This window comes from Carassius gibelio, chromosome B17 (genome assembly GCF_023724105.1).
Source record: "Carassius gibelio isolate Cgi1373 ecotype wild population from Czech Republic chromosome B17, carGib1.2-hapl.c, whole genome shotgun sequence".
Taxonomy (NCBI): Eukaryota; Metazoa; Chordata; class Actinopteri; order Cypriniformes; family Cyprinidae; genus Carassius; species Carassius gibelio.
The window spans coordinates 8,229,757-8,257,459 of NC_068412.1; the positions used below are offsets into that span (position 1 = coordinate 8,229,757).

The window sequence follows — 27,703 nt, forward strand, 5'->3', positions numbered from 1 at the left end:
TATATATATATATGTAGATATATATATATATATATATATGTAGATATATGTATATGTATGTATATTCTCAAATGTATATATATTCTGCTCAACTAGGCTGCATTTATTTGTACATTTGTAAAAAATGCATGTCTGAAGCTTGATTAAAGAAGGGAATCTCAAACATGGCCAAAAATATTATTTTACTAACTTATTAATTTTAAGTAAAATTGTTATGCATTGGTATAATGTCTGCTAGAATGTTAAACAATGTTCAGTGTTAAATATTTTTAAGTTGTTGTTTTGTGGTTGATTTTCTTTTAAAAAACAAAACAATAAAAAACACATTTTGGCTATTAATTTATGCAATGGTGAAAAAATACTTTATTTTTATAAATGTAACCAGTACTAATTGCCTTATGTATTTCATGACTAAGTATTTCTGTCACTTCTGAGTTCTCATGCCAATAGCTAGAATTCTTTTCAGAAAACAAATAATGCATAACTCACGTTTATATAATAATGTAATTATTATAGCTTTGTGGTCAAAAGTTTTTTTGTGATCAGAGAATGTATGTGGGAGACAGAAAGAGCATGAGATAAAGGAAGAGAATGACAGACATATAGATACAGACAAAAGTGAGAAAGGAAAGAAATCAATGAGGAAGCTGGAGGGAGAGCCATCACTGGTAACAGGAGTGAAATATGAGCCAAATGATGAGTGCTGCTCACTCCGTCCCAGCTGCTCTGCTGGGACTGGACCAACCACCCATGAGCTGGAGAAATCACTGCACCGCATAACACATTATTACTTGTATATTACACATTATTATGCCTTGCTTTTGGATATTGGTGGTTATTTAGACTTACCAACTTAATTAACTTAGAAAAGTGTTTACATTTATGCATTTAGCAGATGCTTTTTTTCCCACAGCGACTTAAAGTAGGGAAAAATAAAGCAGTTTGTCACAGTATTTGTAGTATCATTCCAGGTTAATTAGACCGCTAGATCAGGAAACAAGCTTGGACAGAGAAAAAATGCAGAGAATAAGAAGAAGAGTTTTTTTTTTTTTTTTTTTTTTTTTGGTGTGTTAAAGTGCATTGGGTTAAGGTTGTGGCGTGGTTAAGTGCTTGTGAAAGAGGTGATGGTCTCAGTACATAGGGTGGATGTTGGCAGCTCGGTCCACCAGACTGGAGGTAGTATTTTCATTTGCAGATTGGTCTGTGCAGTACCGCATCGAGTCAACCACAATTTATGAAGTGTAAGATCACTATGTAGGGTGGGGCGGATGCATAATTTCTCACCCCCCATAACTCATTAATTAATGTGTTAACTACAGACCTTATTATTATTATTATATTTTTTTAAAGAAACAAATATGGAAATTGCTCGAGCTTCACACTCAATTAAAGAATGTCATTTACAGATTTAGTATTCTTTTGTTCTGTTTGACTTCTGAATTGCAAGAAACAGACTTGGATATATTTCCATATCCAATGATCTTCTCTTCTCCAAGAGTAGAGCTGCACGATTAATCGTTAAAAAATCCCGTTCTTGATTCAGACACCCTCTCGATCTCATTTCTAAATGACAAAGATTCCCCGAGTCTGTTAAACCTTTGACAAAGTCTTACCGGATCATTCAAATCCGTATTCGCACTGCCGCTGACACAGTGAGAGCTCTTACCATGTTTGGTTAAAAAAAACATCTTCACAAACTGTTTTTTCAACTACACAGTAATAGTTATGTCTAACAGTCATTTATATTATCACAGATATACTGGGATAAAGTTTATAGTTCAGATATAAATATTGATGTCTATATTATTGCGATCAAAATAGACCAAAACAACTTCAATACCGTTCGTGTCGATGGCACTGTTTCACCACTAGATGTATTTGTCAATGAATAAATTTTTCATTCAAGAGAATGTTAAAAAAAACGCTGATTCATCCAGTAATGAAACAAGTGAAGTACACTGAAAAAAATGTTATGTTGAATTTACTTAATTTTATTACATCAAGGGGTTGCACAAAATAAATTTATCTAAATCCAGATATATTTTTTAAGTTGAGTGAATTTATATTTTATAAGTTGAGTTTACTTATATCTTATAAATTGGTTGTACTTATATTTTATACATTGAGTTTATTAATCTCTTTCAGTAATCTCAGATTAATTATATTAATAATTTTAGCTAAACTATTTTGAGTAGAATTTACTCAAATTAATTGTGCAACCAGATCAATTTAATCATTTAATTTCTACATATTAAAATTAATTTTAACCCAATATTTTTTTTAATCTATTGTATCTTTCATTAATATTCAGACAATTAAAGCAAACGCAATATTTTCAGCTCTAACTTTATTTTTCTTATCCAAGAGATGTTTGCTCTCCAAACAAGAGTGCCTGTAATGTAACTCAGTAGTCACCATTTCTCCGAGACCTCAATACATGGTACACCACACACAATGACGGTAACAATCAGTGAATAGTGTTTGAGTATAAATGGGTCATTTTGAGTAGAAAATGAACTTCAGGGGTCACAAAAATGAATATCACTAAAAGTAACATCAAAAGCAACCATAAAACTGTGTAAATACAACTCGAAAACTGTGAAAAATTTAACATTTTTAATTATTCATGCCCCAGTGCATGATGGGAAATACACTGAAAAAAAAAAAAAGATTAATTGAATTTACTAAAAAAAAAATTTAAATATAGCTAAAATAAATTTATTGCAACCACTTACCATATTTTTTTTTTAGTAAATTCAATGAATCATACCATCATAATCATAATTTGTTTAAAACCAATTAATAATTATTAATTAAAATCATAAACTAAATTTAAATGGATTAAATAGCTAAATTAAATTACGCTTAATTTAATTGGGGCCATAATAATTTTTTTTCAGTGTAGGTTTAAGAGTGAGTCGTTGAATCAGTGATATAAACAACTTTTTTATCATTCTAATATAAAAACTGGGGTTTTAAATGTATTGTATATCCACTACCAGTCAAAAGTTTTTGAAACATAAGATGTGTAATGTTTTTTTTAAGTCTCTTCTGCTCACCAAACCTGCATTTATTTAAAAAAAACATTGTTGTTGTTGTTGTTGAAACAGATGAGTAGAGGTTATTTTTTTTTTGATCGGTTTGATCAGTTCAAAAGAATGCAATTTATGTCGAATAGAAATATTTTGTTATAAATGTCTTTGTCACACTTTATCAATTTAATTAATCCTTGCAAAATAAACATTAATTTATATACTTGTGAAAATGATAATAGTAATAATAATAATAATAATAAAATAATCATAGGATAATCGTGATCTCTATATGAGACCAAAAAAATCGTGATTCTCAATTTATCCAGAATCGTGCAGCCCTAACCAAAAACATTGTTAACAAACAGTGGTCCCAAGTTATGGTGTTACCAACATATTTCAATGTTTCAGTGTTTCTCGAAACCACAGTACTAATTAACATTTGCAGAGCACAAGGCAAACTTGAGTGGTTGGTTTTACAACCTGGGACCTGTGGTTAGAAGCATAGTTTGACCTGTAAGAGGTCATAATGTTAGTTCAATACAATGATGGATTTGTTACTGCAGTTGCAGGAACCAGACATGTCTAGCTGGTTAATTTTTCCAATGATGCTTCATACTAGGGTAGCTAAGCAGTAAGTTATGTTGTCGTATGGAAAATGTACCCTGGACTAGGGATGCACCGGTTGACCAGCCATAACTCGGAACCGGCTGGTTTTTTATTAAAATACGCGATCTTCAATCAGCCGGTTTTTGGTCTTTTTTCTGACATTTTTTCCAGAAGTGTGCCCGCGTGCACAGATTACATTGTAATCATTAGCTATCATGTCATTTGTGTGGAAGTATTTCGAAATCTGTGCAGGACACGGACAGCCATTCAGCACTGGAAGTGCAGAGCTACTTGTCTGAGGCACAGATAGCAGGAAGCGAACAGCCGTTGGTGTACTGGCGCACAAATAAGAGTCCCTTTCCTGCTCCCTGAAGCTGCGATAGCGTACTGTACCTGTCCCTGTCCCTGCACAAGCAGAGACAGTGAAGGGATTTTCAGCTCAACTTCTCGCATGTTGGATGAGAAACTAAACTTACAAAACTGAAAAGCTATTTTTTTTTTTTTTGTAAAGGAGAACTTGTATAGATGTTTGAAAAGCTAGAAGCAAAGTCAGTTCTGTAGGATGATTATTTTTATTTAACCTTAAAATTACATCTACTTAATTTGATTTAAAAATCACCTGCTGTAGCACACTGAAAAAAAGTTTTCATTCATCCAATTAAAACATTTTAGGGTAATGATTCACATCTATATTTTTTAACTTGAGACTTATTTATTTTTCACATGTGAATCATTACCCTATTTTTTTTTTTAATTGGATGAATGAAACACTTTGCATATTTATTCACACCAACATTATTTGATTTTAACATTTTGGAACAATGTATTTATATAGCATACTTATTTAGACTCACTGGTAAAGACCTTTTTTTTTTAAACCAAATTTAAAAACTAAAACAAATACTAAATTGATTAAGAAACCTCTTATTGAATGTGTGTTGATTGTGTTGTTTGGACTGTAGAACTATGCAGTTTTTGCCTTTTAATTTCACATGGTTACAGTTAATCTTTTAATTTAAGGCCAGTTCTATGTAGTTTCAACCCAATTCAAAAGCTAAATTCTGATGTCTGTACCATCTGTGTTTTTATTGAATGTAGGCTACATACTGTACAGTTACTGCTGTTAATTTCAGATTGTTACAGTTATTGTTTTTTTATTAGCCAAAATACAGTTTGGCCTATTAAATACCAAATAAACATCTTGTTTATGCATACTTTCCTTTCTTCTTTGTTGCTTAAAGAAAAAAATAAAATCGGTATCGGAATCGGCCAAGAAAAATCATGATCTGTGCATCCCTACCCTGGACCAGTTTTTGTTGCTTTAGAAAGTGGGAGTATAGAGTCTAACCACTTTTGAACCCTATAATTGTGTTGAAAAAAAGTTTTGGAACAACATGATTTTCTGTACATTTTTGGGTGAACTATTTATTTAAAGGGGGGGGGGGGGGGTGAAATGCTCGTTTTCACTCAATATCCTGTTAATCTTGAGTACCTATAGAGTAGTACTGCATCCTTCATAACTCCAAAAAATCTTTAGTTTTATTATATTTATAAGAGAAAGATAGTATGTACCGTTTTTTCCCGGAAAAACACGAGCGGCTGGAGGCGTGGCGTGTGGGCGGAGCTAAAGAATCATGAGCGCCAGTAGGCTTTTGCGTTGAGAGCGTTTGGAAGCTGTGACATTACCGTGAGGAAAAAAACATCATCCAAAACAAATAATGGCTAACAGTCAGATTCAGCGTATATTTATGATCCAGAATCAGATCCAGAGGCTGAAATTTAACAAGAGCAGCAGCAGCAACGACTACAGCAGGACGTCTGTATGTGGTATGTATTCAAACTGTATATATTTGCTTCCACTTTATGTCGTCTTTTTTTTTTTTTTTTTTTTTAAGCTGTACATGTGGAAAGTGCAGTTTGATGCCAACATCGCATGTTGTTTACTTGATGTGCTTACGCACCGATAGCTAAGTTAACAACACAGAGATATTTGAAGCAGTTTTACTCACCGCATGTGGTTCCAACACACGATCGTGACCCTTTTTCGTTGGGACTGCATTATCCTTAAGAAATAAACGATATGAAAATCCGGCGTCAAACTGGGCCTTGTTTGTAAAACAAGCATCTTCGAAATGCAGGGAACAAACAAAAACACTTGCACAACTCCGTTGATGCTCTGTAAAAATAAACTCCATCCACTGGTCCCTTAATGCTGTTTTTTTTTTTTGGGGGGGGGGGGGGGGGGGGTAATCTGTGCAGGGTTGTCTTGCCCTGGCAACCAAAAACACGCTTCTTCTGTGACATTTCGCTCTCGCTCTGATCAGTGAATGTCTCTGCTCTGCTATACGGGAGCGCGCGCTCTTCCGGCAGAAGTTCCTTAGGACCCATATAAGGAAATTCCGCACCATCTAACGTCACACTGCGCCATACTCGAAAAAAACTTTCCGAAACTTGTGACAAACCGGAAGAGGTATTTTTGGAACAAAAATACTCCTTCAAACGTACAACTTAATTTTTGAAACTTTGTCCATGTTTAGCATGGGAATCCAACTCTTTAACAGTGTAAAAAACTCAGTATGCATGAAATAGCATTTCACCCCCCCTTTAACCAAATGTTTGGAAGTCGAAAGTTAGTCATGAAACCCTGACCGTACAAGCCAGATCTTGTCCAGTAGGACTGTATGTAACTGTTTTCACTAGCTAGCGGTATTGTAATACTGAACTGCTGTAAGTTACTGCATTGACCAGTGCAGTGTGTCATTTACTGTGTGTGCCACCAGTTACCTGTTTTTGGTTCTGTAGCATGTGTGTGCATTACCTCGTCAAGCATGAACATTTTCATTTTTATCCTGATCCGAGTTAAAGAAACAAAATGATAACATTTTTGTCAGATGTTATAGCTGATTTGGAATATGTAAAACTGCAACACTGTGTGCCAGCTAGGGAACATTACCAAAATGGCCACAGAGTGAGCAGACTTGCCTTAAAAGTACTTCAGTCCTGCCCCAAATTTATGCCATTGGTTAGAAGCCCAGAAGCTGAAAGTCAGGCTGCTCAAACAAACATCTTGTTTTGAAAGCGCCACAGTGTTTACACTCTCCAGGGCAATTAACCAACAAATGGCTTGAGACTTAAATGATTAAATCCCATGACTTGCACAGTGCTTATGAGTGGCTCTGCTTCCATAAATCAGCTTTAAGGACTACGCACACTCACAGAATCTGTAAGGAGTTTCTTTCTCTTCATGTGAGAACCAGAAACCAGAGCCTGTCTGTTTCTTCTCTTTTTACTTGTTAGTCGTCTGAATGTGGGCAACATTTTTAGCTTCTCCTAGCTCCCCGGTGGTGGTGTGGCTTGCTGTGGCCTCTCCCAGCCGCTAGCCTGGCCACCAGCTGGCGATCAGAGGGAATGGGAAATGTAGGGTGGAAGGTGTGCGGGCCATGCCAGCAGGAGGAAGTTGAAGGGTCCAGGTCCAGACTTGGGCACAGAGCAGAGAGGGAAGCTCACCATGACTCCTCCCTCAGGAAGGATGCATGTTGGGAGCAGCCTGTAAAACGTCAGGGGTATGACATAAGTTAAAGGTAACCTATGGAAGCAGGTTTGCTCTTTTAATATCGGGGGTTGTTCTGTTTTCAAGTCAGTGAAAGGTCAAGAAATAGCAAGTTCTGAACCAGAAATCAGTTGATTCATTTTGGTTTGTTCTGTTCATCACACAAAGCTACTGTCTGTCTACAGAAGATGGAAAGCAGTTACATTTACATTGTCATTTAGCAGATGCTTTAATCTAAAGTGACTTGCAAATAAGGAAAATGGAAGCAATCAAAATAAAAAAAAGAGCATTGATATGCAAGCACCAAGCTTACTGCAGTGCACGTAGTAAGGTTTTTTCCAATGCAAATTGTTGGCTTTTTTTTTTTTTTAATTTGGACAAGCAAATATTTGATCCTCTTTGGAATGGTGCCTATAAATAAAGTTGATATACTTGAACAAATCTAGAGTAATTTTTTTTTTCAATTGTTTATTCAACAGAAATATCAATAGGTGTTAAGGGTGGCCGATGTGGCAGAAATACAGTGGGGCAAATATTTATTTGATCCCCTGCTGATTTTTTACATTTGCCCACTTACAAAGAAATTAAGGGACTGTAATTTTTATGATAGGTTTATTTTAACGTATAGAGACAGAATACCAACCAAAATAATCCAGAAAAAAAAAAACAAATTATATAAAGGTTAGAAATCGATTTGCATTTCAGTGAATGAAATAAGTATTTGATCCCCAAGCAAAACATGACTTAGTACTTTGTGCAGAAACCCTTTTTGGCAAGCACAGAGGTTAGACTTTTTTTTTTTTTTTTTTGTAGTTGGTCACCAGGTTTGCACAGATCTCAGGAGGGATTTTGATCCACTCTTCTTTAGAGATCCTCTCTAAATCCTTCAGGCTTCTTAGCTGTTATTTGGCCATTCAAAGTTTGCATTCAAAGTTTGCTGATGGTCTTGTAGCCCATTCCAGCCTTGTGCAGATCTACAATCTTTTCTCTGACATCCTTTGACAGCTCTTTGGTCTTGCCCATGGTGGTGGAAGAGGTTGGTCATATACACCTAACAAGCTGGCATTAGGAGTAACTTCTTAAAGTGAAAGGACTACGGTGTTCCACATGGGCACATAACCAATCTGTGGGAGCCAGAATTCTTGCTGGTTGTTAGGGGATCAAATACTTATTTCACTCACTGAAATGCAAATCAATTCAGACTTTTGCATTGTCTTTCTCATTATAGATGCATGCACTTTGATACCAGCATTTAAGAAACTTACTAGCAGATCCTTTGGTTAAATGTAGGAAATCTAGAATTACATTTTTTTGGACTCCGTTGGAATCACGTCTCGCACAAGAGAGTCGTATGTTTAGAAAGACATGTAAAATTAATGTATTAATTTAATTTTCTAAAAATATCTCGAGACTTTATGTTGAGTTTTTGTTCCCCATCCCACTGCATCTCATGTTTTTAAATGAAAAAAAAATGTATCCTGTGTGACTGGTTTTCCGCCCTTTTTATTTATTTAACAATGCATGCATACATGATGCTGTTTTGTTTATAGTTCTTTAAGCAACTTAATTAATAATAATTGGTTCATAAACATTATTTTAAATATTACCTTTTTTTTTCAGTCATGTATTCTAATGCTTTGAATAAACATGCAGTAATATTTTGCTCCAATGCGCTGTTTTGAGGCCTCAGAAGAGAACCAAAAAGCTTTTCTTTAGTTTGGGGTTTGCGTGGCCCCGGTTTAGGTTGTACCAGTGGGCCCTGTTTGAAAGTGTTTCGTATGTTTTTATATGTTTGTTCTGTCTATGTGTTCATCAACATGCCCGCCACGTCCCAGAATGCAACGCGGTGCCCAAGCCCTATTAGGCGCGGTCACTTTAAGAGACAGTGAATGCATTCAATATAAAACACGTCAAAAAATGTTCTCAACTGTTTACTTTAACTTAAGACATAACTTAGATATAATTTTTTTCGAACATACTATCCAAGACGGGTATTTTCACGCGCACCGAGCACAGCGCGCGAGTAACCAGCTACTCAGTTCAGCTTTTCCACGTCTTGTGTTTGAATGCTTTAAAGTCTTTTAAATTGTTCCATTTGCAAGTGGCAAGGCTTAATAACACGTGAAAATGATATGCTTTCGTGTCGACATGCCGCAGCGTTCTGTCAACTGTCCTGAAATCTTTTTAGACTGGCCTAAGCCAGACGGTTGAGATCGACTATTAAAGGTGGTATATTTTTTTCTATTGAAAGAGCGATCATAGCTCACTATCAGCAGTTATTTTATCTATGTTCGTAACATTTCTTACATATTATTGCTCAGTGTAAGAGATAAATAGATTAAAGGTAAACAGTAACAGTACGAGTGATGTGAATTAGTCATACCATCTTTAAATTATTGTGAAATAACCAAAATAACCGACATTGGAAAATTAGAGGTCAGATGTTCTAAATTTCGGTTTTGATTACTTTGATTAATCGTCCAGCCCTACTCTGCAGTCTAATCGGTATGACAACAAAGTATAGTGAGAGAGGTTCTAGAGCAAATTTTAGCAACCTTCTTACCTTCAAAAATAGGCGAGGAGCATATGTATTTAGTAAAGCTGTCAACCATGTCGCTACACAAATGCGCTGTCAGAACATATTCATACATATACATACATTTTTTTTATTTTGGTCGTGTATGCAGACTTGCGGACCACTTATGTGCACCCCTGGTTATGATTTAATATGATTTAGTAATAGATTTACGCTTTAAGTTAGGTAGTCTGTCATCAATGACATTAGCAAATTGGAAAAGGATTGAAACCACCTTTCATTTTGCTTGCTCTAATAAATGCTGCTGCCTGCCAACTGCAATCAACAATAAAATGATGTTGTACCATGTTTTTTTTTTTTTTTTTTTTTTTCTATATCATCATAAATATCGCTATGCATAATATTCTTCAAATATCGTCATATAATTTTGAGGCTATATCACCCACCCCTAATATGCAATAGGAATTGAATCTTGTCATTGCTAGTTTCCAGCAGAGAGCTAACATTTGATCTGCTGTTGATGTCTGTATACATCTTCAGCAGACAACTCCAGCCAGAATGGGGTCATTCAAAGAGCCAAGGGATGCTCTTTTATCTGCTATGAATGAAATGAGATGCAGATTAGATCCAATGTCCAGCTGTGTCAAATGAGTTTATATAATTCAACAGAAAGACCAAGGCTTTTTATGTTTCTTGTACATTAAGGGATGTAGCAAGCCTAGCAGCATGGAATTATGTTGGTTTTAACATGACCAAGCCATTTTATGGATTTCAGCTGCATTTTGCAGATTAGTTATTTTAATATCATTTAAGTAGTGGAAAAGAGTTTGCCTGATATAATATGTATTATGCAATGTGTGCAATCTGTGTGGTTGTTTTAGTGATTGATGCAGATTACAGTGTCTAGATACCAGGATGTTTGATATAATCAATATTATACTCTCAAATGGCCAAATATTGGCCAGTTAATCCACCTGTTTTATATTTTGGTCAATCACTAAACCCACACTCTTATCTCTTTCTTGGCTAATTTGTTGATTGGACTAAAGATGTCTGTTATGCCTAGAGATTTATAAGGGTTTTTATTTTTTGATGTTGGTTAAAAACATTGGGTGTGTTTCAATCAGCTCCCCAGCTCCTGGGCGCTTGAATCAAAATGTTATAAAGGAGCATAGTGAGCATTGATGCTCCCTGGTTTTTGTGGTGCATTGTTGGATATTTCAGGGAGTGAACGTTCCAGTGCAAGGATTTTGACATTTATCAAGTTCATGGATAATTGTGCATGCATTTGTTAGTGAATTTGAGATTAATTTCATCCCATACAGATCTGTGAGCGGTGAGTGAGTTAAATGCATTGATAATTTTAACGATTTTTTCTTAACCCAAATTACCAATTGTAATCAGGGCTGTCAAAATGGATGCATTTGAATTTTGTACTTAATATTATCAATATATTATACAATATAAAAGGCATAATTTCTCTCCTGAGGCCGCAAGAAGGCACAACGACTTACTACTAAAATTACTAATGCTCGTTTCTTCAAAGCAATAAAATAAAATGCCTATCTTTGAAAAAAGTGCATTATGTTAAATTTGTTATAGTGTTTATATACCATCTATAATTAATTAATTTGCTTAATTATTAAAAAAAAGCATCATGAATGTATGTATTTAATACAAAGGACCGAAAACCAATCACAAAGAGTAATTTTATATTTAAAAAGACAGGATGCAGTTGGATGGGAAAACCACGAATGTGGATTTTTATTTTAAATTAGACAAATACTTACAAGTTATAATGATTTGACAGCCCTAGTTGTAACGTGTTAAATTAACAGATCTACTTTAAATGCAGTTGTACTGATAAACAACATTTTCCTTTCCTTTATTATTTCAGTGCATTTTTCTCATTTTTAATGACAGTTGATTGTGAGATCCTGGTCTGAAGTACACAGCTGGTCCGGAGCCAGACTGGGATTTCTGCACACAGGTGACATTGGGGCAATGCCAGAAACATTGACCGTGAATTTGATTGGCCCTGGCATTATGGGCAGTATTGTTTTTGGTGCATTGTGTGTCAGGACCCAGCCGGGAAACAGCTGTGTCAGATGGATTTTTTTCGTTGGCAGTGAGACACACTGCATCCAGACCCTTCAGCAAGGGGCAGCTTTGATCCTCACCCATCCATTACTATGCCCCCTCTCTTCCTCTCCATCATCTTTCATCCCCTCATTTCTGATATCCAATATTTCCGCTTGGCCTGTTGTGAAAGGTTTCCTCACAAGATGGCAAATGCCAAAGAAATGTTTGGTAGAAAAAAGAAAACCAGAAAAGATAGAAATGTCTTATTCTGATATATACTAAATAGTGTGTGTGTGTGTGTGTGTGTGTGTGTGTGTGTGTGTGTGTGTGTGTGTATATGTATATGTATATATATATATATATATATATATATATATATATAATATATAATGCAGCTTTGAAGTATTGACTCGATTTGACATATTCAGTGATTCTTTCTCTATATACTCCCAATGACCCTTCAATAAAAAAAAAAAAAAAAAAAAAAACATGTAGCAATCCCAAAGATTCCAGATTACACCAGAGACATGTCAGGGTGAAATATTCTGCCTCCAGTCTGAATGAAAGGGTGTTTGGGATTCTTGATAAGAGGAAATACCTCAGAATTGGCTGTGATCGTATCCTGACAGGACTTCTAACCTCTGACTGTGGGACGGTTCATTTTGGAATGTTTATTCTTTCCTCTTAACTTAGTTTACTAAATTAACTAGCTCCAGCTAACATACAAAGTCAGTTGCCCGAATTCCTGGCCATAACGGAGTTGTACACTGCAGAAAAAAAGAGGTTTAGAATTTACCTCGAAACAAACTTCACTCAGTAATTGTTAGTAAATTGCACTAATAATGACAAAGAAATAGTACTGAAAATTGAAATAGTGTATTCTTATGAAAGTTTCAACCTTTCAACATTTTTACAGTCTATTTAAAAATAGAGAAACTGCTAGCTTTATGTGCAAATATTTTGCTCTTTTAATGAACATATTTAGGCATGTTAAAAATGCGGAGAAAAATGACATTTAAACAAGGGTTATGAGCTTTCTTTTGGTGTTTGGCAATTGTTCCACGTGAAGAAGAACTGTGCTGCAGGAAGTGGAGAACAGTAGTGTGACTCATCACTGTGGGCTTGATTTCAGCAGATGTTTTTCAGACCTTCCCTTTGCAGGGCTAATATTCCAGACTCTGCTCGGCTCCGCATGCCTCCCAGCTTTAGTAATCTCCTTAGAGGCGAGCCATTGCTGAAAAACAGGGCCTGGATGTTTCTCTCTGTCTTTCTCTTGTCATGCTGTCTTTGGCTCAAGCACAGGAATTAGGATTCATCACACATTATTACATGGATTTCTGGAATACTTGATTCTGAATGGTCATGTGTGTCTATGTGTACTTTTGCGTAAGCAATAATTCAGTGCTGTCCATACTTTTAGAATTTTATACTTTCTCATTTTTAGGACTCTCTCTCTCTGTGTCTGTCTGTCTTTATTAAAGAGAGAACTTAAAATAGTGGAAGATATGTTGTATTGTTGCTAACTAACTTTTCCATAGAAAAATTTAACAACAATAATAATGTTGTACAAATGAATGTATAATATTGTTGCTATTTTCAACAGCTTTCAACTTTTACTTCTGAACAGAAGCTTTAACTTTTGAGTAGCTTTAAAATGAACATGGAAAATAGTCAAATGATCATTATTGTAAAAGAATGCATTTTGTTGACTAACATTAATATTTTATTTATAGAATAACTATATTATACATGAGAAACCAAGTCATTATGAATTTGAAACTTCTAAATATGAAATATAAAAATTCTAAATATGAAATCTGAAATACTAAATTCCTTTGTACTGTAGTTATGTAAACTTACTGATCAAGAAAAGAAACTCTTTTGATGTTTGATTTTATTATTAATAACCAATCCCATGCTCTCCTCCTCAGTTCCCAGAATGTGGATTCTTTGGCTTGTATGATAAGATCTTGCTCTTCCGCCATGATCTGAACTCGGACAACATCCTCCAGCGGCTAACATCGGCAGAGGATATCCATGAGGGAGATCTGATTGAGGTCGTCCTGTCCGGTGAGTTGGGCTAGCTGTGGCTTTATTAATATATAGACAATAGATTGTACTGGAAAAAGTAAGACTTTAAAACAACACCGTTACTGTTCTCATAAACAAACTCATCTATTTCATTAATCATACACAACCATTCAGCCATTGGGTTCAGTGACTTTTGAAAGAAGCTAATACTTATAATCAGCTATAATGCATTAATTTGATCAAAATTAACAGTAATTATCACAACAAAACATTCATTTTTTGTAATAATCATTAGGACATAATGTTTACAAAAGATTACCATTTCAAATAAAATGACCCCACCTCCAAACTTTTATTTATCAAAAAATCAGTTTCCACAAAAATGTAAAGCAGAACAGCTGTTTTCAACACAAATGAAACTTTCTTGATCAGCAAATCATCATATTGAATGATTTCTGAAGGAAAATTCAGCTTTGCATTACAGGAATAAATTGATAATTGTAATATTTCACATTATTGTAGTTTTACTGTATTTTTGATCAAATAAATGCAGTCTTAGTGAGCAGAAGAGATTTCTTTTAAAAAATGTTAAAAAATATATTTAAAGTGTATATTAGTGTATATGGACCATATTGGTTAGATATTAACTAACAAGATGTTTTATCAGAAGCAGCAGAATGGTGACATTTTGTCATTTTTGGAACCTTGTAAAGGGTACTGTATTTACCCCTGAATTTAAAATATCAGTTCAGGGATGACAAATGAAGAACCATGCAGCTACAATACAGGAGCTTCAGGTCATCTTGACTGTAGTTTACAATATGTTCTTTAAATATTGCAATCACTAATAGCTTTGCAGCTGGTTACATTGATGGTCGTATATTGCTAGCATCTCTGCAATACGGAACAGATCAGTTTAACTCTGTAATTAGATTGTAGTCGGTTATGGCACATGTGTACCAGATGGAGGGGCCCATGTTAATCTAGTCATTGTGAACTTCAGGTGGTTTCCCTTCAAATGCCTGTTAACATAGGCAGGTCAATTCCCTTGAGACCACCTATCACGATCAGTTTTTCTAATCTTACCCCATGCTCTATGTAAAGAGCCATGTGTTGAAAGATTTATGATTTAAGGGTTCTGTTTACTTGAGAAGAACAAGTGACTTTGTCAGATACATTTATGGAATAAATATGTTAGATCCCGGACTATCCAGTTCTGCTGTCACTTAGTGCAGTAAGGCCCCAACACTTAGGGTTTGAGCTCATCTTTGTTCCCGTCCAGAATGGTTTGTACATCCTGTGTAGGCCTTCTCTATGAAGATTGATCTTCCTGTCGGTGGTGTGTTCACATGGGAGCTGTACAGCACACCTGCTCTTCACATCCTCTTCACTCAGTGGCAAACACACACATTCAAGTGTCCGGCACTGGAAATCAACACAATATGCATGACTGATTCCAAGCCAGTATTCTGGATTGTTCCGTCTAAAGTCCCCAGCGCTCTCCCAGAACTCAGATCCTTATTCATGAAAGTTTTCCTGAGGTTATTGAACCTATGCTCTGAACACATTGTGTGAAACCGGTTAAAGGAATAGTTCATCCAAAAATGAGAATTTGCTGTTAATTTACTCACCCTCGGGCCGTACGAGATGTAGGTAATTTTTTTTTTTTTTTTTGTGAAACAGTAAAGATTTTAAGCTGATACCATTGTCTTCTGTGATTTAATAAAAAGCAAGTCCATCTTTGAGGAAAAAAAAAAAAATGAAATCAGATCAAGGAACACAGAAATGTATAACCACAGCTCCTGACGATATAATGAGGTCTTACAAAGCAAAAAGATGGGTCTGAGTAAGAAGCTGAACATTATTTGCAAAAATATTACGTGTTATCAAGAGCCTCAAGCCTTGGTCAAACTAAACTAATGAATGTGAAATTGTTTTGCATGCTGCAATAGTCTTGATATGACGTCACACTGTGTAGCATCTTTTAAAACAACTATATTCAACACATAACAAATTATAATGCATCTAAATGTAAAAACATACAATACAAACATACACACGGTATCACGTGACCAAGCTTGAACTTTGGAATCCAGTGAAATGTGAAACTTTTCGCATGGCCAAGCATTTCTGGTCTGATGCATTTACATTTGTATTAATGGATGTCAATGGAAAAGTGCATAGTGACCGCCCCTTCAGGCAAACGGTCTTGAGTGATGTTCGGGTCACGAACTAGTCACTCTTTTTAACCGGTTCATTTTATTTAACTAGATTTAACCAGTTCACCAAATTTGACTGAATCGTCTGAAACAGTTCTCGACTCAAGTAGCACGGTTCAAAAGTTAATTTCAGACACCTTACATTCACTCCAACTCGAAATGAGCCAAAATACTAGCGAATATAATGCTGTTTTTTGCCAACTCATGCAAATGGTGAGCTGATGAAGACTAGTTTGTTCACTTTATATGCTTTAGATATGTAAAACTAACATGTTTCACATCATTATTGTGTGCTTTAAAAATAAAATTAAGTATACGTTGTTTACGTTACAGGTACATCATTGCATGCTTGATTGTGTAAACAAACCAGTGCTAACAAACACCACCTGACTGACTTGTAAACAATGTTAAAAACTAATTGTCTATCTAATTCTAATTAATGGCACCCTTTTTCTGTGATTAATCACGATAATCGCACACTTCATGAAATTAAGCATAGAGCATTTTTCTTGTTTCAAATGTTTTTGTCGTCATAATTTGCTGTATCCAGCAAAGTAAATCAAAAAGTTGAAGAGTGATTCTCAAAAATGTGTTACCAAATAATATAAGGAGCCCATATAAGCACATGAAAAAAAAAAGTGTGTATGTATATATATATATATATATATATATATATATATATATATATATATATATATATATGTATATATATGTATATATATGTATATATATATATGTATATGTATGTGTGTGTGTATATATATATATATATATATATATATATATATATATATATATATATAAATGCGTGCTTACTGTACGACTCCTGAACGCCACGGCAATCGTCTTCATCTTGATTGCTGTCTTCAGCAATCAAAACTTTACTGGCAAGACTGGTTATCAAATCTAGAAACCGTAGTTTGCGTCTCATCTGGCCATACAGTGGTGGGATGTGTTGACAATCTGTTCTAGGGCTGTCACTTTTGTGAAAAAATCATTTTCGATTTTTAAGACATAAGTGTTCTTTGAATCGATTGTAAAATCCATTTTCCATGTCTAAAAAGATGTTTCCTTTTTCAACGTCAAATAACGGACGAACATAAAGAGAGCGCTGGAAATGCACAAGTCAGCAATATTTCTTATTTCACTAGTTCACGCTTGCATATAATTAATTGAGGTATGGTATGCGTATTTGGCGTGCTGTCCGGGGAAGGGCTCCGAGCTCGTGAATGGCCCGAATCTAGAGTACCCCCCCCTTCCCCGTCTATTTATAAAGTGAACTTGAAGTGAGGAGATGGGGTGGCGGAGGGATGCTGATAAACCCTCAATGGATAGAGGTAAGTCAGTGATATTTATACTATGGGATTGATTACTTGATTATGGTCCACCTGTGTTGGTTAGGCTAAGTATCTGACGCTCCTCCCAAATCGTATTAATAAAATTACATTTATTGGCATGAAGTTTCGTGCAGAATAACAAACAGCAACAGGAGTGCAACATTCTCGAGTCGTGGCCCTGCCACTGCAAATGCACGCTCCCCTCTTCATTTGAATAAGTGCTTTTTGTAAACAGGTATTTATTAAATTATTTTATTTAATGAAGTGCCACCCTTGATTGAAAAAATGTATGTTATTTGGTTGGTAACTGCATGCATATACTTCGCAGTATACATTTTTTGTAGTCAATTCATTGAATCCACCATCGAACGGATTATAGCCTACTCTAGAAAAAAAAATTCACTCAATCTTGTGTACTTTAATGGCACTTCTGTACCCGAATGAAAAGTATGGGTAGACTTTGTTTTATAGTTTAATATTTTGAGCTGATTTAAAGTTTCGATGGAGTCAGTCTTGGGTCCAAATCTGGACCACTGTCTGTAAGTTGATAACTTCTGGTTTAGACAAAACAAACGAATATGCTTTCACATACTGACCCTCAATATTGTCTTGTCTTTCTCTTCCTTGTATCCACACTCTGCATCTTTTTGTTGGATCTCAGCTCAAAGGCAAAAGCTTGTTTTTGTTGCAGTAGGTGACGGTCGTGCTTCTGCTGAGAAGAAGCAGGGGTTGTGGAGGGCAGATCTGGTTCAGGGAACAGCAGGACGCCGATCACTCGGAGCATTTGTCTGTGATGGTGTGTTGTTGGGATCTGCTGCATTGGACATTGCCGTTCTGTCCTTGTGCTGTGTATTCAAGTGGAGTATCAAACTCTTATCTGTGTATTTTGGTTTGATTTCAAGTTCAGCAGTGGAACAGATCGCACTTTATTTGAGGAATTCCTGAAACTGAATGTTTTCGAGGACTTTGAAGGAGTCTTTCTAAAAGAGTATGAGTTTAGACTTTATTAACAATGTTTGGATATTTTCCCTGAAGACTAATAGATGAGTTTTGAGATGCCGGGTTCCTTGTGTGTTATAATGTATGTAGTGTCTTCATGAATGGCTCATTATGCGTCTGTGTTCCAGCGCTCTGGACTGCTGCCTGCCATGTGATTCACTGCAAGCTCAAATGTTCTACTTTGTCTCTTTGATGTTCAAAAAGGAATGCACTTTTTTTCTTTCTCCTTACCCAGTTTGATTTGATCAAGTTTGAGATTCTTTGTTCCTTAAGTTTGTATCCTAACATCAGAGAATACGTTTTTTTTTTCAAGCTCGTGGTCAAAACAAACCACATTTGAAAATGCAGCCTTCTAATGGAGACAGTCAGTTAATTAAAGAACCATCATTGTTCAAAGAAGCAAATTGACATGAAAAAAATAAAATCCATTAAGACTTCTAGAGCATCTGCATTCTTCTGCCAATTTGAACAGTGTAGCGTAAAAAAAATAATATATATTTGCCATTGTCATAAGTGATGAATCACAAAAATTGTTGGAGAATGCAGTTGTAACTGTGCTATTTAACATGTCTTGACTCGTGATGAGTATTTGTTCATCACATTATGCAACACAGTTAAGTTATATGAAACATTACTATAGTTTATGGGCTGTGATATGCTTTGTGTCAATGTCCTATTCCTCCTGTCTGCAATAATGACCAGCTGACTCTACATTATTTCACTTATAACATGGCTACTCGCCAAAAAAAAAAAAAAAAAGAATTAGATTTAAACAGATTCGATTCCTTTGCTGGAGGTGACTCTGAATCTAGGGCTATTCAGAGTCGACTGCCCATTGCTACACTTTGTAGTGTTTTTCATAGCATTGAATACGTTCTATTTAATTAACATGATATTATCCAAATTAAGGGCTTTTTATTAGATACAAATCACATTAAATTCTTCATTTTTGTAAATTGTTCCATAATGTTGTTTTGAATTGAATCATGACCAAAGTTACGATTTTACAATGGAATAATGGAGTAAATAATCAAATTATCCAATCAGATTTCTATACTATCAGATTAAATTGTATGTTTTCTTGGTTAAAATTAATTATTAGAGTTGAACCTGAAAGAAACCTTGGAATTTTTTTTATTTTTATTTATATATAAAAAAGTTGGAATATGTACTTGGTAAAACATCAGATTTTCTATTCAAAGTCACAGAGAGTTTGAGTTGACCAACCACAAAAAATTCAGCAGAAGAACAAATCTAATGTAAATGTCTCCTAAGAAATGTATCTGTTCAGGGTCAGTTGAAACCAAAATTATACAGGACTTCCTTTAGATGATTTAGACTAATAATCTTACAGGTAACCCAAAGACTAGTTGATATGTAGTATTTGTTTGGGAGCATGTCTCATGTTCTGTCGACTGTGCACAAAGTCAATCAACTTTCAAGCATTCAATTCACTGTAATAAAGGTTTTTGTAAACACAGCTTTGTGGGGTTTTTTCCACTTCTGTTTGCAGCATAAAGGTGCTTCACAGTCAAGGTTTAAGTTTTGGAGAGCTAACCAAGTTTTTAGATACAATAAATGTAAAAACCTGAAATCAAGTCTTGAATTCTTTTAAATTCAGATTCAAAAAATTCCAAGCTGCAATAAACAAATAAACAAATACATAATATAATATAATATAATATAATATAATATAATATAATATAATATAATATAATATAATATAATATAATATGCATTCCATAACCAATATTGTGACTTAAGTCCTCTTCTGTACTTTTGATCTGCTGTCAGATCACTTCCCTCCCATTCTGTCAAAAATCCTGGGAATGTTCACTACAAAGTCAATTTGGTGCTATATTAGATTGATGTCACATTGATGTTTGTAAATTTGTTGGGTGTCAAACTGACCTTACTGAATGTTTTGCTCTTATGCCACAAAACGAGGGAAAAAGGTAGGAACTCCAGTAAGTAACTTCAGTGAAAACTGGGTGTGCACTTACAGTTTGTCAAAATATTTGCTCATAATTGTAAGAAAAACCATCCACCTGTGACACAGTGACAGAGATCTAGGACACAGTTTATCTCTTTTCTTTTTTTATCTTTCAGAAATGGGCGATTGCACGTTGTTTGCCATGCACCAAATGTTTTTTGATCATATACTTTCATTTTAGCAGTGCATTCATGTACTTGGCAGATGCTTTCTCACTCACTGACTGAAAATGTTAATGGTGTATGCATGTATCAGACTAAACCATGTGACAGACATTTCTAGCCTTCTTTCTACAGGCACCCATCAAAAGGTTTCCCTATATATATATATATATATATATATATATATATATATATATATATATATATATATATATATTTGCAGTTCAGAGTCAAGCTGCTTTGTTGCTGACCAATGATAAAAGACATTTCTAGGTTTTGCTTCCTTTTTAGTATCCATTTTAGGTAACTATCTTTTTTTTCGTCTTATAAAATAATCCATTACTTTGTAATGTTCATGTAAAATACATGAAAATAACTCATGAAGACTGAAATGTCTGAATAAATCTGAACTTAAAAAAAACTAAAACAAATGCAGACCTTTTTGTTAATCTGTTTGTCAGATTAGATCAAGAGTGATTCTGGCATCATTAGTTCTCTAAACAAAGTAATAGCTGACATGTTATCAGTAATCAGTTGTGCAGTAATCTTCATTGCTAGATAAGGATTTATCAGTCATATTCTACTGGGGCACAGCAATATTTCCCAGTAAAAAGGCCTCAGAGCAGTAATACGGAGTTGCCAGTGCAGTCAGTTTGTGTGCTACTCAAGTCTGCCAGTCGTGTATTAAGGTAAAACCACAACCCATAAAACAGGAACTGCAGAAGCAGCTGAAGTGGCATGTTGTTTCACAGCCTTACATGTTGACTTTATCGTTACACACATGAAGTTATTTTCTTTCATTCTCTGATTCATCCTGGTGAATCATCCAAATGTACTCATTCCGGTCTGAGTCACATCAGTTTATCACTGACCCTGGATCAGACTAAAGGACAGCCTTGTGTAGTTACGTCTGATGGTTTGCCTTCAGGAGATGAAACTGCTCATCACTCATTGGTCTGTAGAGGGTGTTTTCACACTTGGTTCACTTTCCTAATCCAAACCAGAGTTTGATTGTTTTCCCCCTCCCGCTGCTCCTGTCGAACTGTAGGGCTTAAAGTTCTCCGGCACCGTGCTGGATTTCCGGTGTGCATTGTTTAATCCTACATAAAATTAAATTAAATTAAATTAAATTTTAAAAAATCTTGTTGATTATCCATGCGTTCGCCTACCAATGGTATGAGAGGTGCAACTTTCACTCTCAACCAAACTAACATTAGTAGCCAGTCAGAATTTTTTGCTTTTATAAACACGAGACACGCATAATAGTATCCAATTGCAGAGTCGCAGCCCTAATGAATGGAGAAGCGTGACAAAAAGCTCTAAAGCGAAATTGTCAAATATTTCCATAGCACGTATTTCCATAGAAAACCTCATTATAAAGCAGCGGAGCTTTGTAAACAGCTCAGAGTAATCATGTCATCTCCATAAGAATGATATGATTGCCAACACATATTTACCGGGATTTCTGAAAAGATCCTGTTCACACATGATCTATTACGACAGCTCAGGAGAAAGCGGCAAATGCATAACATTGCTCTCTGCACTTTTATATATTAAAGTTTGTAAACCTTTGTCTTGTTTACAAAGCTTCGGTAACGTCACTTATGTACCGCAAGTGATCTAAAGAACGGTGAAGGCGAACAGAAATGAGATATACAGCTCTCTGTTTGTAGCACGTCAGGAAAATGAAATGGCGATTCACTTCAGTGATTTAGTATGATTGCATTCACATCAGCATGAACCGTACTAGAGAACCGTACCCCAGAGCACCCTTTTTGAGCAGACTCGGGTACGGTTCGTGGGTGCGCACCCGAGGTCAGAAGAGAGAGTACACATCATCCAAACGAACCGAACTCTGATGTCGATCAAACCCAGCTGCACACCAAAAGCACCCTAAAACAAGGTTGAACCATCTGTCATAAACATATAAAACAAGCAGATTCCTTGTTCTTTGGAATGTTAAACATTATGACTAATTATATGCTGCTAATGCTGACTTGTGTTTTATTTGTATCCTGTTCTTTTGTTTCATTTCGTTTTCATTTGTATTATGTTGCCCAGTGTTTTGTTGCATCATCCATTCTTTGCCTGAGTTTTCCTTTAAGTTGCGTTTTGATTACAGCTCAAGCTACAGTTGAAGACTTCCAGATCCGACCACATGCGCTTTATGTCCACTCCTACAAAGCGCCCACCTTCTGTGACTACTGCGGAGAGATGCTGTGGGGACTCGTCCGACAGGGCCTCAAATGTGAAGGTATGTCCTTATTAAGCAGGCAAAACCGTTTTCAACATTGATAATATGTTTGTGGAAATCATGAAACTTTATTTAAATTTTATTTACATTTTCTTTTTTATTTGAGTTCTATGATGAATTGAAAGGTCAAAAGAACAGCATTTATATGAAATCAAAATCTTTTGTAACGTTATATATGTATATACACATATAATGCTTCTTTTTTTATTTTTTTTAATCTTAACCCAAACTTTTGAATGACAGAATATTTAGCATTAGGGATTTTTTTCAACCGTGATAATAATAAGAATGTTTCTGAATTGTGACACTGAAGACTGTTGAAAATTCAGCATTGATCACAGGAATCAATTACATTTTGAAATATATTTCTGACGAAAACAATTATTTTACCTTCTATGAAATATTTCATTTTTTACTGTATTTTTAATTGAGTAAATGCAGTCTTGGTGAGCAGAAAAGAGTCTTAAAAACTTTAAAGAAATGTAATTCTTATTTCTTTCAGACTTTTCACTCTTTTTTTTCTTTTTTGTGTGTGTGTGTATTTGCCATATGAGTAAAATAAATTAATGAAAATTCCATAATGAAGTATTGACTGACTAAAATAACAGCGGCATAAAAGAGCACTTTGTAAAAGAACTGAATCTAGGTATTGTTGTGGATCTCAGTGAGTCTGAGACTGCTTTAGAGATCTGTGATGGAGTCTGACTGGAGGCCATGGATTCAGACATGCGGAGCGATGTGTCAGTGCTGCCGTCGCTTCGGCTTTGAACTTGAAATCAGGGGCTGTCTGAATGAAACCCAGTGTTTCTGCCAAGCGCTGGATGTGACAATCAAAAGCTGCATGAAGATTATGGGCTCCAGTTGGAAGAAGCCACACTGATGGATACAAGCTGTTCATATAGAGACGCATGCTAAACCACTTTAGAATTTAAACTGTTGTGAATGTGATTTAGAAAAGTAAAAAAAAATAATAATCTAAAATCCCCACCCAGTCCTCAGGAGATTCATTTGGATTCTGAGTAGGTATCTAAACATGTTGAAGTGCCCAGATGTTCTCTGAAAAGAGAAGTGGGAGCCCTCTGCTGGAGTTTAGGAGTAAAACTTTGATGGAATTAGCCTTGGGTTTGTCTGTGTGTCATCTTATCTTCAGTCCTTAAACCTTCTGCTTGATTTTGATCTTCTTGACCATTGACCTTATCTCTCATAATATTCTGATCTTTCTTTGAACCAAATCCAAGGCTTTTTTTTTTCTGACGCTAATCCTGAACACTAAAGTTTCTTTGTGGATTTTTAGGATGTGGCCTGAACTATCACAAGCGATGCGCCTTTAAGATCCCTAACAACTGTAGCGGTGTAAGGAAAAGACGTCTTTCTAATGTGTCTCTGCCCGGCCCGTCGCTGTCTGTTCCTCGTCCTGCTCCTGCAGAGCATGCTGTCGTGAGCCTGGAAGAGGTGAGGAAGGATTTCATTCAACATTTGCATTCATTTTTTTATTATTATTATTTATTTTGCACACTATTTTTAGGTTTTAAAATGATATGACATAGATCTTTCATTATTGGTTTGGTTTTAAATAGTACAAAAAATATTTGGACAATTTTTGTATAACTACACCTGTGATGGAGCTTCTAGCTTACTGTAAACTGATTTCAAAGATTTACAGACAATCTTTTTAAAAGCATTTTCCAAATTTAAACCCAAAGTATTTATTTAAGAATATCAACCAAAATGGTTAGATTCGATCGTGAGATGTGACCCTGGAGCACAAAACTAGTCATAAATAGCACTGGTTTATTTCTAGCAATAACCAACAATACATTGTATGGATCAAAATGATCGATTTTTCTTTTATGCCAGAAATAATTAAGATATTAAATAAAGATCATGTTCCATAAATATATTTTGTATATTTTCTACCGTAAATGTATCAAAACTATTTTTTTTTTATTATTAATATGCATTGCTAAGAGCTTCATTTGGACAACTTCAAAGGCGATTTTCTCAATATTTAGATTTGTTTACACCCTCAGATTCCAGATTTTCAAATAGTTGTATCTCTGACAAATATTGTCTGATCATAACCAACCATTCATCGATGGAAAGCTCATTTATTCAGCTTTCAGATCTAAAAAATGACCTTTATGATTGGTTTTATTGTCCATGCGCACATATAGTCTAGTGTACTTTGAGGTCTGGTATAAAGCAGTGAAATTGCATACTCTTTGGATGTGTCATAAATATCCAAATACTTTTTATGCTTCACTTGTTATTAGTTTATATTTATAGTTTATATTTACCAAAATGGCTTGAAAGATATGCATTGTTTTAGAGCGGTCACCTCATATCAGTCCAAACCCAAACACGGCAAGTACATGGTGTCCTTTTAGTTGTACACTCTACTTTTGCTTGTATGTTATGCTTATTTGATTTCAAATAAACTCCTCTGGAGGCCTGACATTGTATTTGCTGTCCCTGCCAACCCATAGAGTTGTATTTAAAATGTTGTGAAATATCACAAACTTAGCTCTTTACATCTGACAGCTCTTTAGGCCTCAAGAAATGAGAGGGAAGAAAGTTATTTCGTTTTTGACCACTATAAAAAGGTCAGATCAATAATTTTCTGATTTTCTGAAATCCTCTGTGGTTGAGCAGCTTTTATTTGAACCGAGTGGACAGTTTCGAAACCTTCTTGAGAAGAAGCAATGCAATTCTCAGTTCTCTATTTGTTTTAAGTAATTATCATTTCAGAATACAGTAAATAAATGTGTGCTGTGAAGAACTGAATCATTAAAAATGATTTCTTCTGTGTTAGATTCATATAGATGGATATAGATGGCTGCTGTACTGTGTATTCTTGAATATGCATCTACTATGAAAGCACTAACGTTCAGTGGTTTGGGATGAGTAAGATATTTTTATTGAAAGAAGTCTCTTATATTCATTAAGACTGCATTTATTTGTTTAATAATAAGAATTTGAAATATAGTTACAGTTTTCATAATTACACTTTTCTATTTGAATATATTGTAAAATGTCATTTTATATAGTGGTTCGCTCCTAAAGAAATATGTTTTATGTTATCCGTGTTGAAATCAGTTGAGCTGCTGAATGTTTTTGTAAAAACCATCATGTTTTTAACAACATTTATTTGAAATAGAAAATGTTGTAACTGTAAAAATCTTTACAGTCACTTGTTAGTTGTTAGTTAAATGGATCCAAAAAGTATTAATTTCCAACAAAATCATACTTGTCATACTGCTCATAGTATGTCAGTGGTCTTCAGAGCAGTATGTACACAGTATGTGAATTAGAGTAGTCAGCTTTTTGTTTCCTTGTCTTCCGCTGCAGCAGCGCCCCCATCAGGAGCCAGGTAAGCGGATACCATCATGGAGCGGCCGGCCAATCTGGATGGAGAAGATGGTGCTGGGGCGGGTGAAGGTCCCTCACACCTTTGTCATTCACACCTACACCCGTCCCACCATCTGTCAGTTCTGCAAACGGCTGCTCAAAGGGCTTTTCCGCCAGGGCATGCAGTGCAAAGGTGAGTATCGCCGTTTTCCTTTACGCTTTCCCATACAGAAAACAATTCTAGACAAATGTAGAAAAACAAAGTGACCATGAGGCGTTTTCTTCACTAGACTGTAAATTCAATTGCCACAAGCGATGTGCTTCAAAAGTACCAAAAGACTGCCTTGGAGTCTTCAATGGAGGTATGCTCATGGTTTGAGCCACATTCAACTAAAATGAAAAAGGTTCTAATAGAAACATGGTTAGGTAGGTTTACTATATGTTTCTTTCAGAGCCGGCCAGCCCAGGTCCTGACTCTGATACCACGATGGAAGTCGACAGCAGTGATGTGAACAGTGATAGTAGTCGTGGTCTGGATGATTCAGAGGAACCTACCACTCCAGAAGACAAGATCTTCTTTATGGACTCCCCCTTCATGGACCGTGAGAAGGATGAAGAACCTGTGAAGACCATCAGGTATATGCTCTGTGGAATCGTAAAATGCCTACAAAACACCCACTGGCTCTTCACCCCTTTACCTAAATTCACTCCTTCAGACATATGTTCCCCTCCAGAAGCTTGCGTTCAGCATGCAAACGGCACATTCTAGTGCCAACCACAAAATGACTTCCACTGACTTTTACCTTAACTGTTCCCAACTCGATCCGAGCTAATGAAATGGCTACAACACATTTCTTCCATCGACATTTGACCCTCTAACACTAGCACTCTCTATTCTATTTCGATTTATTTAATTGTTTAATTTTTATTTATAAAAAAAAAAAAAAAACTTGACTCTAACATTTGCTCTCTCTATTCTGTTTTCTATTGTGTCTGCCCTTCTTTTTATTTCTTTAAAATTCTTGACCCTCTAACACTAACACTATTTCTGTTCTATCTACTTGTTTTCTATTTATGTATTTAAAAAAAATGTCCCTCTAACACTAGCATTTTCTTTTCATTTTCTGTTCTATCTATTTGTTTTATTTTTGTTTTATTATAAAAAATCCTACATGTATGTGTACTGAATTAGACTAATTGAGATTTGTCACAGCATTTGTATATTGCTGCTTTTTAGTTTTTTAGATTTGTTTATATTCTCTTCATTTATAAGTAACTGATAAAGCTTGTAAAATATGCTAAATGTAAAATATTTTTAGGCACAAAGGGATAGTTTACCCAAAAATGAAAATTGTCATCATTTACTCACGCTCAAGTTTTTACAAACCTATGAGTTTCTTTCTTTTGCTGTAGACAAAAGAAGATATTTAAGAGAATGTGGGTAACCGAACAGTTTCTGGTTTTTCTAACATAGTATTTCATCATACTGTGAAAGTCAGTGGGGACCAGCAACTTTTGGTTTGGTTTGGTTTGGTTTGAAAGTCACACATGT

At 35.2% G+C, this 27,703-nt stretch overlaps 1 protein-coding gene across 2 annotated transcripts in view; it reads left to right on the top strand.

Annotated features, from left to right (window-relative positions):
* prkd3 (protein kinase D3) overlaps nt 1-27,703 on the top strand; it is a 74,341-nt gene that overhangs the window by 31,053 nt on the left and 15,585 nt on the right. The window contains exons 3-8 of one of the 2 annotated variants that reach the window (XM_052580935.1): nt 13,741-13,879; nt 22,672-22,803; nt 24,098-24,255; nt 26,152-26,344; nt 26,442-26,513; nt 26,604-26,787. In XM_052580935.1, the coding sequence (XP_052436895.1) occupies nt 13,741-13,879; nt 22,672-22,803; nt 24,098-24,255; nt 26,152-26,344; nt 26,442-26,513; nt 26,604-26,787 (878 nt within the window). The remainder of the gene's footprint in view (nt 1-13,740; nt 13,880-22,671; nt 22,804-24,097; nt 24,256-26,151; nt 26,345-26,441; nt 26,514-26,603; nt 26,788-27,703) is intronic. The other variant, XM_052580936.1, reaches the window with a different exon arrangement.